General features: G+C 29.2%; 1 protein-coding gene across 1 annotated transcript in view; it reads left to right on the top strand.

Annotated features, from left to right (window-relative positions):
* Positions 1–16,898, top strand: part of LOC129963151 (glutamate receptor ionotropic, delta-1-like) — a 36,543-nt gene that overhangs the window by 15,865 nt on the left and 3,780 nt on the right. Inside the window, exons 4-10 of the mRNA XM_056077260.1 lie at positions 329–490; positions 2,830–3,056; positions 6,471–6,558; positions 6,640–6,798; positions 9,319–9,460; positions 12,799–13,022; positions 16,446–16,699. Coding sequence (XP_055933235.1) covers positions 329–490; positions 2,830–3,056; positions 6,471–6,558; positions 6,640–6,798; positions 9,319–9,460; positions 12,799–13,022; positions 16,446–16,699 — 1,256 coding nt within the window. The remainder of the gene's footprint in view (positions 1–328; positions 491–2,829; positions 3,057–6,470; positions 6,559–6,639; positions 6,799–9,318; positions 9,461–12,798; positions 13,023–16,445; positions 16,700–16,898) is intronic.

Here is a 16,898-nt window from a genome sequence, read left to right on the forward strand (position 1 = left end):
ACATATTTTAAAAATAAATTCACTAAGAAGTCTGGAGACCTAGATTTTGTAACGTTCTCCAATGCATAGTATTCGCGTTCTTACGCAAGGGTCACAATTGTTTGCGGAAGAAGGAGGGACGAGGATTAAAAATTAATTTGAGTATGAAAATGTTTTAGGAATACCAATTCCTCTGATTCTTTTAAAATCTGTTCTTAAAATTATTTATTTATATTTTTTATTATTGTTTTAGAATTTTTTTCTGAAGAATTTGTTAAATGAATGGCTATAAGCTTTTTCTTTCTTTAACACTAAATATTCTTTCAAAATCTTGTTTTGCTTTCCTCAGGTACTTATAAGGAATTTCATAAACACCTGCCGGATAAAATGGGTTGTTTTGCTCCCGCCTCATGATTCCACCCCTCTATCTCCTCCTCAGATATTTCCTTCCATCAAGAGTTTGCATATCTTATTTGTATCTTTAAATAGTAAAGGAAGTTTGGATCTGCAGGTAATTGCGCATATTTCTGTATTACTATATAACATTCTTATATCTTTTGTTCCAAGGCAATCGTATGGCAGACAGATCTTGCATCTCATCAAAATATGCAATTAAACTTTGTACTGTAAGGCACATTACATATAAATGAGTCTCACAAATTTTCAAACTGCAATCTGGAAAATAAAAACGCTTATCGGACCAAATAGTTTTCTAAATTTCATCTGAATGGTCATAAATATCAAAAGCATTAAATGTGGAAGTGCGAATCGAAAATTTTAAGCTTATATCATACAGAGACCATAGTTCAAAAATTTAATAAAACCGCTGAGAAATATCTGTTAATTAAGGATAAACATAATAGCGAAAGTTGTTCAAAGTAGCTAATATATAATCATTTACTTATCCGCTATATCAAGCATTATTTTTTCTACAAAATTTAGGATACAAGCTATGCAGACATATTATTATTAATGACTTGAAAGAAAATAATAGTCGGCAGTTAATAAAACTATGTATATAAGAAAACTTACAAAATGTAGAACTGCACACAGATTGCACAATCACTAATAAAGTTAATGAGCAAAACCGCAGGCTCAGAACAAAAAAATCAGCACTCACAAAATCAATGGAATAATGAACTTTCTTCCTTCTACTACAAAAACCAATGAACTTCCTCTAATAATAACTTGTTTATATTCTGCAGAAGTGGCTCTTGAATTCTTCAGAAAATGAAATATCAAAATGATCGAATTTTTTCGAATCCTGACTTTCCTCTAAATCTGATGAAGATATTTTCAAAGAGTAATCGCATATCTCCAAAACCTCAATTTTAAATCGATTATTTTTTATATACTTTTATTTTATTGAATTGTGGCATGTTTGTAAAGATGAGTTTTATAATCGAATTTTCACTCCATTTTTAATGTGTTGGAAAATCTGAAAGTTGAACATTTGTGAATTCTCGATGACAATGCACTAATTAATCGAATGAGTATAGATTCTATGTAAATGGTGTAACATGGAACTAAATTTTTTTATTCCATCTCTTCTATTAAACCGGTATCAGCTGCATAAGTTGGTTGTCAGGGCACAACATTGAGAAATTGTTGTTACCGGTTTTGAATTTGAGGAAAAAATTTGCTTCAAGATACCATAACATTTATCATCATGAATCATAAATTAAAGACTGGATAGTATGAAATATTAATTTTTTAATCTAATTTTATACATTGCGTTTTGAAAAACTGCTTGTTTTAAATTCTTTTACCCTGGTGGAGTTTAGTCTGGATGGCAATGTATAATTGTTCACTTTATTTTTTAATAAGGCTTTTGATTTAAAATTTTCAAATAGGATAAATAAAATTAAAGGAAATAAGTAATCTGAAAATAAAAAATTTAAGTTTAACTTAAAATAAACGCATAAAAAATATTGCGCGAGGGTATGGAGCATTTCCAGATTTATTCTGTAGAAGAAAAAGACTGAAAATCTTATAGCGGAAACAAAAATTACTGCTCATGATCAAATATATTTAATCATATTCAATTATAATTAAATATTATTAAGTAAATTAAATTGTTTCTGAATTGTTAATGAATCAAATTTTATCATTATAATTACATCAAATTGTTTCTGAAACCTTGGTTGTATTTTATTTGGAATGGAATTCATGTGGAATCAAGCTGATGAAATTTGAAAATTCTTGAAAGGAAACCTGGAATCATGGTGATTCCATTATTTCCAATTGCGCAACCTGTGCCAAGAAATTTCTGTTAGGATCTACGTAGAGAATACAGTCTCCAGTTCACCAAATAGTTTTCAACTCCTAAACTGGCTGAACTGACTTCACTTACTAATAAACTTAATCTAAAGAAAGATCCAGCACTCCAAGAGCTGACCACATGTTTTTAATAACCGAATTGAATGGAAAAAAAAGTTTTACAGAAAAGTCGCGTTGTTGATTGGTTCTCAAGAATTCGCTTTGTATACAGTTTACAAAAAAAAGTCATTTATCAATCGAATTTTTAAAAGAAAGAAATTTATAGAAAAAAGTATTTTGGTGAATAGATGCCGCTGTTGTTAATTCTTATATTAATAAAATATTTCGTAATTTTCAGTATGTTATAATCTTAAGGCAAGTTCCTTACTTGATTCTATGTTTATAATAAAAAGGTAACAGCAATAAATTTTTCCAAATATTACAAATGGCTTCCCTCTGTTTATCGCTTTTAGAAAATCGTCTGACAAACATATCTAAAAAGTAAATATCATAAGTCAGTTTATACAAAATTATAATATCTATAGATTGATTTTTTTTTATTTTTACCAATATATTTTTTCTTCTTTTAAGGTACCCAATACTGAAAGCAATGCGCTAGAAACAGTTAACAAATGGAATCCTTACGATGGTTTTGCAAATAATATTTCGTTTCAGTCTTGCTCCATTCGACCCATGAAGCACATCCGTGTTGCCATGGAAAAACATTTTCCTTTTTTCCGGATTGGGAAAAACTCATCGGTGCCAAAAGGATCAGATATCAAACTTTTGAACATTTTAGCCAAAACACTTAATTTCTCGTAATGTATAACTCGCATTGCTATTATATTTTTCTGTTTATAAAAATTGTCTTGTTTTCTTTCTTAATGCCTAGGCTTTTAAAACTTACTAAAGATGTCGAAAATTCCTTTTCTCTGTTTAATAACATTTTTTTTTTTTTTCTATAAGCTATGCAGCATATTACCATTCCTTTTTTTGCAGTTGGAAATGATACAATTCGGTTTTAACGGTAACCAAAAAGCGCCAAGAAAAAATTTCGCCAAAATATAAAAGCATACTCAAGTGTATTATTATTTATTATGAAAATATTTTATTGTGCTTATCAAGCCATTTTACTTAATGAATGTTTAATTAATGAACTTTTGTGTTTAACGATTCACATCTTTATAATTTGACAATTGAAATCGCCAAATTGGCGAAATTATTTCTTGGCGCTTTATGATCGCCGTTATAACCGAATTCTACCATAGAAATAAGTTTCAAGACTATGTTTGTGTAATATTGACTCGAAGATATAAAACTCTTGTAGTAATTCGTACGCTCTTATTCAGAAAAAAAAATTAAGCGTTTTGGGGGGAAAAAATTGAAAACCGCAAATATTATATAAAATGTGAAAATATGCAAATAAATTTTAGAAGATATACTAGTAAATTCATTCAATAATTTATTAGAGTTTCTCAAATTGTATATCAGGGCTGGTTTTGTTGTTATACGTCTCTTTGTTTATAATTCGGAGAAGAATTCCTTTGTATTATATTGCAACTAGTATTTTATATTTCATTCTTTAATCTTAAAATTATTTGTTAGAATATGGTAAAAAGTACTAGTTCAAATACTATATTCGTTTGCTATATGTTAAATGATATCGTAAAAATGTGTTAGAAATGAATATGAAAATATTATATTTAAGGTGATGGTCAAGCAAATTCTACTTGAACAACTAGGCATTTATGAAAGTAACACATTGCACATTAACAACAGATCAGGGTAAAAAATCGAATTAGACCTAAAGACAGTGTATGATCTTATTACCAATTTCGAAAAATTTAATGCCAACCGCTAGAATGACAGCCAAATATTACAATTTAACTCTATTAAAACTAATTGCAAATTTGGTGAAAGAATCTAATAACAAATTAAAGATTGGCCACTCAAATTAGACTTAAGTCTAACCAAAATTTGTCAGTATTAACAAAAACAGAGAAAAAAATGAAAGCGTGCACTGTTGCAACTATGCATGTATGGAAATATTACACTTAATAATAGACTGGATACTAATTCGAACGTCAAGATGTTCAGAGGGTGAGAGGATCTATTAAGTCTGTAAATATACAGATGTTTCCCTTTAAAAGACGTGACTTCCTTTCTGCCTTTTCTGAATTTACAGAGAGTCATAAAGATAATCGCGCTAGTTTATTGCAGAGGAAACGTGTTAAGATAGATCTGCAGTTCCGCAATGATACTGTTTTATTGATATGACATCGCCTATCACCGAACATCTTTCAGCAATTAGACTAGACCTCCTGCAGAAACTATAGTGCTTATTTTCGCTCAAATAATTTACCAGAAAATTGGACCAATAAACTTGTCTTCGAGGATTTCCAACCAAGCGCATATGGAATAATAATTTTTTGTAGAAAGTTTCCATACACCACATTGCCAATAAATGTCTTTAAAATCTTAATTGCTGAAATTTCTTTCGATGGAAATATGATTTACACAGAACACATCATGATGATTTATACATTATTATTACACAGAACATAGATCAATATTTAAATCCGAGCTCGGCTCAAATTTATATTAACTACATTTGATTTATTGTATTTTGTTCAGTACAAAGTAATAGCATGCAGTGAATGCATGCATAGCTCTTTCCCTTGATGTTAGCTCAAATTATCATTGCCTATATGCTGGGTGAGCAGAGTGCATTCCTGCCCCCCACCCCAACAATAACTCCTACTCTTGAAAGAAAAGAGGCCATCGGTTAGCGTGTTGATAATTTCATTCAAATTCAGTGAGAACATTGAATGCGGCAGAGATTGTAAACTACAGAAATGCGTTTTCTTTTGATTGGAAATAATTTCGTTTAAAAAAATTTTCTTTTCTGTAAGCTGAAAGGTAAAGGTAGATTCCTTTTCATCTAAATTAATATTTCATGAATTTAACTTCAGGCAAAATTAGGGCATGAAAATCACTTTTTAGTCCCTAACTGCTAAAATATTGCAATTATCGAAAACCTTTAAATACAAAGTTATTTGTCTCAATGAGGCACTGATTTGGCTAATTTAATTTATTTTTCTATCTTCAATATTAAGGAAGTTAGAGCGAAATGAAAATTTCAACCCCTTACCGCCACCATTTCTACCCTCTTTAAGCTAGATGACCCATTTACGAACTCATTCGAGGTTTCTAATTTCTAACAACATATTCCAAATCGGTTAAAACTCAAACGAAATTACTGCAGTTATCTTCTTCACAGGATAACATGAGGAAAGAGTTATATACATATATATCAATAATATATATACATATAAACTTTTGAACGGAGGGTGATTTTGAGTTCTAGGGACCATGATCGATATCTCCAGAATTTTTCCTAGTCTAGTCAAGAGAACCATTAAATATGTTATTGTTGTTGCTAATCTCCATGACCTGATTTAGTCATACCAAATCCAAAAATCCGTTGACAAGAAGAAAGTCAAAAACGAGGAAGGGAGAAGAATAAATTTCTCCCCAATGAAGTCCTAAACAGTCTAGAATATGTTCAGCAGAGGCCTGATGTTGGCAGCATTTCGGGCAAAGAGGGTAAAATTTTCACCCTGAGAAAAGAAAAGACATTTAAGGAGGCCACTGGCAAGGCGCGATAGGCAAGTGTTGGTTTTTCTATCACAAGTAAGAATTAAGAACTGGCCCGGCTTATTGGCTCTATACCAATCATTAAATATGTAGTTTTCCTAAAGGAATCTACCTAAAAAAATACTTAGTCCTCTCTGACCCAGCCTAGTCAAATATGGCTCTTGTGTCAAAAAATACAATACAACACAACTCAATCAACCAAGTTGTACCTTCGTTGTATTAATCTATTTTCCCTTTCTTGCCATCTTTAAAAAGCATATTCTCAAAATTCGAATAAAAGATAATCTATTTTTCCTCTAATAAATAATGTCTTAGTTGATAAAATGTTTTATTTCAAAAATATAAGTTCTATCAAAATTATTATTTTCTTAGCATAATAAAAATTTAGACTAATCAATTAATTAACAAACTTTTTCCTTGTAAAAATAAAGAGAAGGTCAACTTTAAAACATATTATTTCATGTAACTACTATTCAGAATGTAGTTTCCATAAAACGTTTCTTTGAATAAGTATTGATTCTTTGGATTAATCTAGAATTTTTAATCAGATTGTTACTTATATGAAATTTTTTCAGGTATGAAATCTTAAGATCTCCTGATGGCAGTTGGGGAGATATTAATGGCACAGAATGGACTGGAATGATTAGAATGCTTGTGATGAACGTAAGATAAACCATAGTCAAACTAATTTTTTTACTCGTATATAATCATGAGAATTACGGCAAATATTATTTTATTTTCCAGGAGGCAGATGTCGCGATGTCTGGCATGACTGTCACGTATAACAGATACACGGCTGTACGTTTTAGTACACCATATGCATACGATCGAATAACTTTTGTTGCTAAAAGACCGTCTCGTAAAGCAAAAACATGGGCAATATTTTGGCCGTATACTCTGCAGGTAAAGTGTGTTCTTTTTCAGCTAAAAAATAATTATTATTTAATAGCATGAATCAAATTGATATTTATATGAGTTTAAAAGAAACATAAAGTGATTTACTTTTTTGTATACGAAGTGTAGAGAAAGTATAGTAATCGTCAAAAAATTTGAACTCGAGATTTTGACGAATCTCCACATTTTCGAAAACCACACTTTTGGGAAATGTCCATCCGTCTGTCTTCCGGACTAGCAAAGATAATTCAAAAACGCTTTAAGATAGACGGATGAAATTTGGTATACGGATTTAAAAAATAATTTGCAAATTTCTGTTAAATTTTGAGTGAAATTAGTTTAGAGAAAGGTCGAATATAAGTTAGCACGATAACTACAAAACGAAGAGAGCTAGATCGATAAAATTTGGTACACAGATTTAATATGCTCAGTACTGACTCCTACCAATTTTCGAAGGAAATCTAGCTTGGGGATGATCATCCATTGGTCTGTATTTTCAAAAACTTATAAATACGATAACTCGAAAACGCAATGACTTTGTAGGGGACAGTTATGAGCGAGGATAGAACCTGGGACCTTATGGTTTGCAGCCGAATACCAAGACAACAATACAAAAGCAATTGCTCGTGTAGCATAGCTGTTAACTGGCTTGTAAGCTTTCACCACAACTTAAATATATCAAATTTGGTACGTAATTTTGTGACTACAAATGCAACTTTGTATCATATTTTTGTTTTAATCGGTAGAGAAAAACGTGTCTAAAATACAAATTCGGTTTTTAGATACTATTAAAGCATGCCAGGAATAAGTCGCCAAATAATTCGCCAAGGACTACACGATAAATTCAGTAAAAATGCTAAATTCAAGCCAAAAGTTAATATTTCGTAACTCTGATACGCCAGTGCCATGTAAAGAGTTCTATCGTGTATTATTAGAGAGTATACGTTTTGTATACGTATACAAAAGTAGAATATGAGAGTATGTACGGGAGTATATGTATATATCAAATTTATTAGAGTGTATACAGTTTGGGAGATCAGTCTTGCTGATTTAAAAATTTCAGTTTGTTGTAATAAAGCCTATGCAACTTTTTGGCGTTGTTTCTTCTTGTTTTTTCTTCTAACAAAATTATTTTCTTAAGCATTGGAAATTTAGTGGTAAACATAATTATAAGAAATTGATCGATATTGATCGATTAGCTCTATAGTCATATTTTTTGTTTGTTTTTACTAAAGGCAACATTATCTAAATTACCTCTTGACATTCACATGCTTTTAGAAATCGAACCAAAGAGGAATTTTTAATATGTACAATATTCAATCATTTACTGGAATAGTTTTTTTTTATGTGACAAAACAAATGAATTATTACATGCACATTAAAACACACTGTTTATAAAAATTATTATTTTTTAAAATAGTGAATAATTTAATTATAATATTAATTTATATTACTATTAATTTATAATCTAGAAATACTGTTTATTCATTAAATAAAATTGCTATAAAAACTTTTATTACCAATTTCAGTTTTAAAAAATTGTCTCTTTTCCTTAGTTCACTCATTTTTAGATCCAGGTTTTCTTAATTAAAATTTTTGAATAATTTAATGGTTATTATGATTCCATCAACTTCGAATAGACCAAGTTCCTCTAGTAAATAATAATATAAAAATATCATATAAAAATCAACTTTGAACTCCTTAGTGACAATCACGGTGTCCCTTCTTTCTCAGTTAGGCCCTCCTTCCATTGAAGTTAACATTATTAAGTCATAAATTATAATTGACGACAAAATTTAGCTGCATAAAGAAAGTACAAACGGCTGCATCGCTGACAAAAAATGTATTTCTAAGCCTCTTAGAGCTATAAAATTAATTATATAAATTGTGATGTTAAACAATTCTCGTTTTAAATATGGAATTTCAATACAAATAAAAGATTACACAATTGCAGCTGTTTTAAACTAAATTCTTTTCAAATATATCCGTTACATTTAAATGTATTAGAAACATGTTTGAGTTTATACTATATATCCGCTAAATATATTTTACAGAAAGTGAGCTAATTATATCAAATATTTACAATGTCCTGATTCTTCCATTCGTCAAGCTCGGATTATTCCAGATAAACAATAGAAACATTAAATAGTTTGGATGGCAACAAATATTAAATACAAAGCTTTGATCAGCTAAAGAACTCGAGTATATGTTTAAAGTCAAATTCCCACTCATTTGCATATTAGAGTAAAATTTACATAATTTCGATAATTTGCATTTTGTACTAATAACAATATTTATTCATTAATCCATTGAAATCTAGTTATCCCAAATAAATTATATTTTTAATGAATAGTGTGAGATAATAAACACAAAATTAAAGCTACCAAACATTAATTAAAAATTTATTAAAATGTTACAAATTTTTGATGCGTGACTAATCTTATTTTTGTTCTTGTTCTTATTGAAAATATTTTACACATAGTAATAATCCTTTATTATTTTAGAGAGTAAAATATATTTTCTGTACAGGTTTGGTTATTAATTGGAATATGTATTCTGATTATATCGATTCTAATGACTTTCCTACGGAACGCATTGAAACCACCAAAAAGGCGAAGGGTTCAATTTCGAGACACAGCGTTGTATATTTTCCAAGCAGTTCTAAGTCAAGGTAAAAATGTACTTTATGCTTGATAGTTTTTGGATAAAATGTTTGATTTTATCTTAGTAATTCATTTGGCGATTTTTCTTTAACAATAGGATGTGACAAACACTCACAAATAAACTTTTTACAAGTGGACTGTAAATTTTATTTACGATGCGTATCTGAAAACATGAGTTCATGGAACCCAGACGTGCAGAGTATTGTCACCTTGAAATGTGAATAACAATGACACCCAATCAATAAGTGTGTGGGGGGGGGGGGACTCTTTGAAAATTCTAACCAGTCAAAAGAGTAAAGTTTTGAACTGGAACGAAAACTTTCACTAAAAACGAAATTATGAAAGCTTCAAATTGGAGGAGTAATTTTTTTAAGTGAAGGATTTACTCTCTTAAAACAAAATTCTTACAATTTTATGAATACTCTTCTATGAAAAACACAAAAGTTATCAGAGATATGAGGATAAAACAAAATAAAAATTTTAGTATTTCAATAACGTATTAATAAATAGATCTTGAGTTCTTTATTGCTCCTATATCACGTCCATTTCTCCTATGATTATGTATTAATCTTGCGTATCAACAAGATTAACAATCTCATTTTTTTAAGATCAAAGAATTAGTAAATACACAGTAATTTTCATCATCTGATGGACAAAAAAAATGTATTCCAATATTTCTTACTCTTTTTATTTCCTCGTATACATAGTATAGAGAAAGTATAGTAATCGTCAAAAAAATCGAACTCTGAGATTTTGACGAATCACCACGTTTTAGACCTCCAACAGTTCTAAAAACACATTTTTGGAAAATTATCATCTGTGTATCTTTCTATGACAAACATAATTCAAAAATGCCAGGATTACACAACCGATTAAATAAAAAGGCTAAATTCAAGCCAAAGATAAATATTTCATATCTATAGTTCGCCAATGCCATGCAAAGCATTCTCGGTCTTACCCAAGGCCCTAAATTTTAATGAGAGGGATAGCACCATTATTATTAGAGAATATGGGAAAGTTTTGAAGAAGAATGCTGGTTCAACAACGTGTTTGTTTTATTTTGATTCAGTAAGTGATCAGCAATGACGGCTGTGGCAAAATGGTGAAGCAAAGTTAAAGGCGCTCAAGACATAGTATAATTTGTTCGCCCCTCATCGTTATTTGAAAAATCGAGGCAGCGAGAAAAAAACATTTTATCATCCCTCCAACTTGAATAAATCTGAAGTCAATGCCCCTTTTTTTACATCTTCTGATTTTTGTAAATTTTAATGGAAGTGATATATTTTATTTTGTTAATAAAGGATTTTCATTCCTTGTCTTGTATATTCTAGGTTAATACACATGAAAATAATCATCATTTGTAAATTAATTAAAAGCTATCAGTGTAATTATAAACAAAAGTTTTCTCAGTTTTTGTTCTCTGAACTTAATTGCTTTGACTTCTTCTTAATTCAATTTACTTTAAAAAATGTAGAAATGAGCCAATTATTTAGTCACCATGAGGAAACTTGGTATTTATAACTTGTCTTGCAAGTCCGTGTGTTACACATTTCCAAAGGAGAATAAAAATGCTCAAATGTCGACTTCCAAGGTATCGCATGATAAATTAGAAGTAAAGGAAAGCAGGACTACTTGTAACAAATTTTATATTAAATGTTTATATTTTTGAATGCATTTGCGATTCCTTAATCAAGTCATTTTTATAGTTATTCATTTATAATATGCATCAAAAAATATATAATCATTTTGTCGATTTTATCACCCAAAACATTTTTTCAAAACTTGTCGATTGTTACAACTTGTCCCATATCCGGAGTAAATTATAGCAATGAAAACAACATTTAAAATATTTTCTCTTTACCATTATATTAATTAAAATACATTAGTTTTTATCACTTGGTATCGTGATAATAAATTATATCAAATAGTGAATAGTACTAAATTAAAATTATTTAACCATTAAAAAAAAGTCCGTCTACATCAGAATTGTAGTTAATCGCATACAATTTGCAAATTAAATATTGAACCCATTCTCCTTCATAAGACTTGAAAAGGCGAGGCAGCAATAGATTGTTTATAATGTCTTCGTTTCGAAACTTGATTTTGCCGAAAAAATGTTATGTAAGGTGATTTGGTGTTAAATCTATTGCAGATGAAAATCTTTCCTCTGATGTGGCGTGGAAGGGGCAGAGGGGATACTACCTTAGATGCCATTCTCTTCATCTGACCATTGTTTAACATTTTTTTTTTCTATCCAAAACTAACCTTGGCTTTGCTTCATAAGGGGATGTTAATATAATATGTATATCGTTAGAATAGCTGTCTGTATCTACTCAAGCTAGAGCAAAACTATTCTTCTTTTTCAGAATATATTAGTTCAAAGTCCTCTTCTTTACCCTTATTTCCTCTATTGGCTTTTTTCTCCTTGAGTGTTTCCATTATCCCTTCTATTTTCATTTTTTATTAATTATGTTATCACATTCTTTTTTGCATAGCTTCTTTATCAGGTGAAAGAGTAAAGAATTTATTATTAATTTATATATTTATTATTAAGTGAACCTATTTTAGAATCTTTCAGGGGCAATTCGTTAGAGAGAGATCCGATTTTTAAAGATGCTTGCTAATATTTAAAGTCGAAATTTAACTACATGAGTCAAATACAAATCAAGACAAATCTCGCAAGTTTTAATATACCACAACTTGCCCCTATTTTTTATTACAACTTGATTCGGGTATTTTTCAAAGTTGTAAAAAAATAATGCGATTAGTAAAAAAAAATTAAAAACATCTTTTGAAAATTTATACATATCAAAGTAAATACGTAAAAAAAGAATTAACTAACTTATCTTGAATAAAATTTTGAGAATTTTTTTTTTATTTATTTATTAATTAAAACTTCATCTGACCAACAGCGAGTGTTGACATCTCCTCGTTACCCTTTTCAAGTGGGTCATAAGAATCGTGTTTAGGGAAAATTCTGATTTAAAATTTTTAAAGCCTCTATGTAACGCTCATGTTACTATTTATCCATTTTATAATTAACTCCTCTTGGTTCCTCTACGCTTCCAATTTCTTTAATCAATTATCGAAAAGAGAGGTGTAAAATAATATGTTCATTTCATTCTAACAAATGCTACGCCATTGTTGATTTTTCACATATCGAATCTTTTACGTAATGCCCGTTTGTTCCTTTCTACTATCTAAATCTTCTTCATCCATGCGTTCATATCTACTTCAATTCACATTATTTCGCATCAAAAACAGAGAACAATAAGACGAGAAAATAATTCCATTTTCTTCTCATATTCACTTTCATTGCACATAATTGCCTTTTATTCTATTTCAGGCTATTATAATGCCTCTGAGACACGATGCAGAATATTGATGTCTTTCTGGTGGGGATTCTGCATCACTGTTGTCGCCGGATACAATGGCAGCCTGATGTCATTTATGGCGCATCCTGGATACAATCCTTCTTTAGACACGGTGAAGCAATTAGTGCATGCCATTCGAAATAGAAATTTTGCTGTTGGTACAATAAAAAATTCAGCAGATTATACAATCTTTAAAGTAAGTGGAACATGCTGATCTGAAAGTTTTTATATTTATTACAAAAATAACAACTTTATATTGGAAATAAAGTTGTTATATTTATATAGGTAATAAACTATTACATTTATATAGAAAATAAAACTGCTATATTTATATAAGTAATAAACTGTTATATTTATATAGATAATGAACTATTACATTTATATAGAAAATAAAACTGCTATATTTATATAAGTAATAAACTGTTATATTTATATAGATAATGAACTATTACATTTATATAGAAAATAAAACTGTTATATTTATATAAGTAATAAACTGTTATATTTATATAGATAATGAACTATTACATTTATATAGAAAATAAAACTGTTATATTTATATAAGTAATAAACTGTTATATTTATATAGATAATGAACTATTACATTTATATAGAAAATAAAACTGTTATACTTGTATATTAAATAAAGCTGTTATACTTGTATATTAAATAAAGCTGTTATATTTATATACGTAATAAAGGTGTTATATTTATTACACATATAAATATAACAACAGGAAAATCATTCATCAATGTGCTGAATTATAGTAATTGCTACTTAACGTGATCACTTCGAGACTTATGAATTTTTATAACATTAATTGATTGATAAGAATAACCGAATTGTGTAATATAAACTATATTATTATATATCAAGAGAAAAAACATTTACTTTAGATCTATCTCAAATTAATATCAAAATATTAATAAAAAATTTATTAATGGTTCCTTATCGACAAATATTTTTTAATCCTTACATTTATATAGAAAATAAAACTGTTATACTTGTATATTAAATAAAGCTGTTATATTTATATACGTAATAAAGGTGTTATATTTATTACACATATAAATATAACAACAGGAAAATCATTCATCAATGTGCTGAATTATAGTAATTGCTACTTAACGTGATCACTTCGAGATTTATGAATTTTTATAATATTAATTGATTGATAAGAATAACCGAATTGTGTAATATAAACTATATTTTTATATATCAAGAGAAAAACCATTTACTTTAAATCTATCTCTAATTAATATCAAAATATTAATAAAAAATTTATTAATGGTTCCTTATCGACAAATATTTCTTAATCCTTAGATGCCTGATTTTCCAAATTAAATTTTAAATATCAGCGTATTTATTGCATTAACCAGATAAAGGGGGGGAAATAATAAAGAATCACAATACATATTTTAGTATATTTTAGCTTAGAGTATCAAAATTTATATCCACTCAGTATGCAAATAAATCCATATTAGTCCAGACAAAAGAATGTTAAACTCATTTCATGTGAAAAAAAAATACTCCTAATTGTTTCCTTACTAATTGTGCAAACAATTCTAAGATAGTCAATCATTAATTCTGGTTGAAAATGAAGGATTGATGAATTATCTACTTTAAAACTGATAATATTAAACGATGCAATGATCACACTAAACGAATATTTTTGAGTAAATTTGAATACGTCGGTTCAGGACCAGAGATTTTTAATAATATAAAATGCTTGATAAGGTAACCGTAATTATGTTAAGCGGCGACCACTAATATCATCAATCGTTGAACATAATTTTCTTACCAATTAGTGCAAAAAGTACTTAATGAAAGATATATCACATCATATTGATCTCTTTATTAATTTAGCATGTTATTTTAGAATAGACCTTATAATTGTATACCATATTTAGTGCTAATTTATTAATTATGCATTAAATATTATTAAAACTATTAAATATCAAAGTATTAAAATATTAAATATTCATTATCAAAGTATTAGAATATTACATATAAAAATCAAAGTATCAAACTATTAAATATTAAACAACAAAAATAAATTTTTACTGCCGTTTTTTGGTTTAAAATTTGTCGTGTTTTTTCTTGTTGTAACCATTTTTGACTTGGTTTTTCTTGTTGTTGTTTCTTATGGCACTTGCCATGGACAAGCCCGCTGTTCAAAGACAGCCGGTTTAAGCCTAAGGAGGAGCGCCTCTTATTTTTATCGTAGAGCCAACTTGGGCCAAGAGTACGACTTGACTACTCACGCGTCATTCATTCGCTTGCACAACCCCTTTTTACAGGAGGGCACATTCACACATCTCACAGATAGAACAGAAAGAACAACCATGACCAAACCGGTACTCGAACCCGGGACGCCCAGAGATCACGGGGAAGATGCGCTACCCCTATGCCAGGACGCCGGTCCGTTTCTTAAATCGAATCTTAATCTTTCTTAATCCTTTCTTAAATCGAATTTTTGGATGAAGAGATTTTTAATTATTTTTTTTCATTGCCTCCCAACTATTGACGTTCCACATTACTGCATTTATCGGGGAAGGGGGAGGCTTACATTATAATTATTATTATCAGTTATAATTTTTATACATTATAATTATTATTACCAATTTACAAACAATTTTTAACTTCTTAACCTAAGTTTCTTTCATATTCTAATAAGATGACATATGTTTCGGAAATAGAATAGTATTTTATTTTAATTTAAGAAAACTTTCACGATTATTTCAGCCATCGAATTACAGACGATTTTTTTCAATGAAATTGTTAGTTACAACAGCTTCCAGTATCAACTATTGTACATTTGAAGACATTCTTGAGATCGAAGAAGTTGAGAATTGAAAGTTATTTACCACCAAAAAAAATCTGGTCTTTAAAATTTTTAATTTAATTACCTAGAACGATTTTTTTAATACATCCATGTCACTTTCTTCAAATAATGCTAAATACAGTAGACTCCCGATTATCCGCGCCTGCCACACAAAGTTTTTTTTTTTTTTTTTTTTTTGTACAAGCGTAAAGCAAAGAAAATAAAAATGTTTACACGGAGCGAATAAAAATGTTAAACGGAGCGAAACGTTAAATTTGCTAACATCGTGCTTATTTATGGCAAAAATATCCCAGGCCTTCTCGGAACCTTCCCCTCTGATGAGTAATATGTATTACATATGTATTAATTTACATATGTGTTCCTTTTTCTGTGTATCCCTTTACGCCTCTCGTAAGTACAAAGCACTTTTCTGTTTTCATTAACAAAATGCATTTTAGGTTAGTTTTGAGTGATATACTAAAATATTAAGCGTTAGTTAAACATTTCCTGCAGTTTATTTTACCTTTTATTGTACATAAAACGATTTTTCAAAGTTGGAATGACTGTTTTCTTTTTTGCTATACCCGTTTTTAGCTTTTTTCGGATTATCCGCGATTTTTGTTATCCGCGGCAGCCGCGCCACCCAATTCCGCGGATAATCGGGAGTGTACTGTATAGTTATGAATATCAATACTTGCTCATTATAGTAAAATATCACAACTCATTTCTTACTTTAATAAGTTACTTTGCATATTTGAAGAGGTATTTGATTAAAATAATGATTTGCATTGTAGGACTCGACACAAAAAGATCTTCGCATTATCTTTAAATCTATGAATTCCGACCCACAGAACTTGGTACATCACGATGTTGATGGACTATGGGAGTGTCTAAAGAGAGATTACGCATATATTGGAGGTGAATTAACAGTAAGAGCTGATATCTGGGATCCTAGCCTCTTCTTGTTCGCAAAGGACTCTTTTCTTCAATATGGATATGCAATTGCATTCGCTCCCAATTTTGAACACATAAGCCTTTTCGACTACAAGTAAGCAAAACTATTTATATCACTTATATAATTTTTGTAATTTTGCAAGAATTTTGAAATGAACTTCAATTCCTTTAACACGAAGTCTTAATTTATACATGGGTAGAGACAATGATAAAAAGACGTCTGTTTACATCACGATATAAGAATAAAGTGTCAAAAAATTTTCCCTTCAATCATTTTATAAAAATAAAATCTG

Source organism: Argiope bruennichi, chromosome 3 (genome assembly GCF_947563725.1).
Source record: "Argiope bruennichi chromosome 3, qqArgBrue1.1, whole genome shotgun sequence".
NCBI classification, from domain to species: domain Eukaryota; kingdom Metazoa; phylum Arthropoda; class Arachnida; order Araneae; family Araneidae; genus Argiope; species Argiope bruennichi.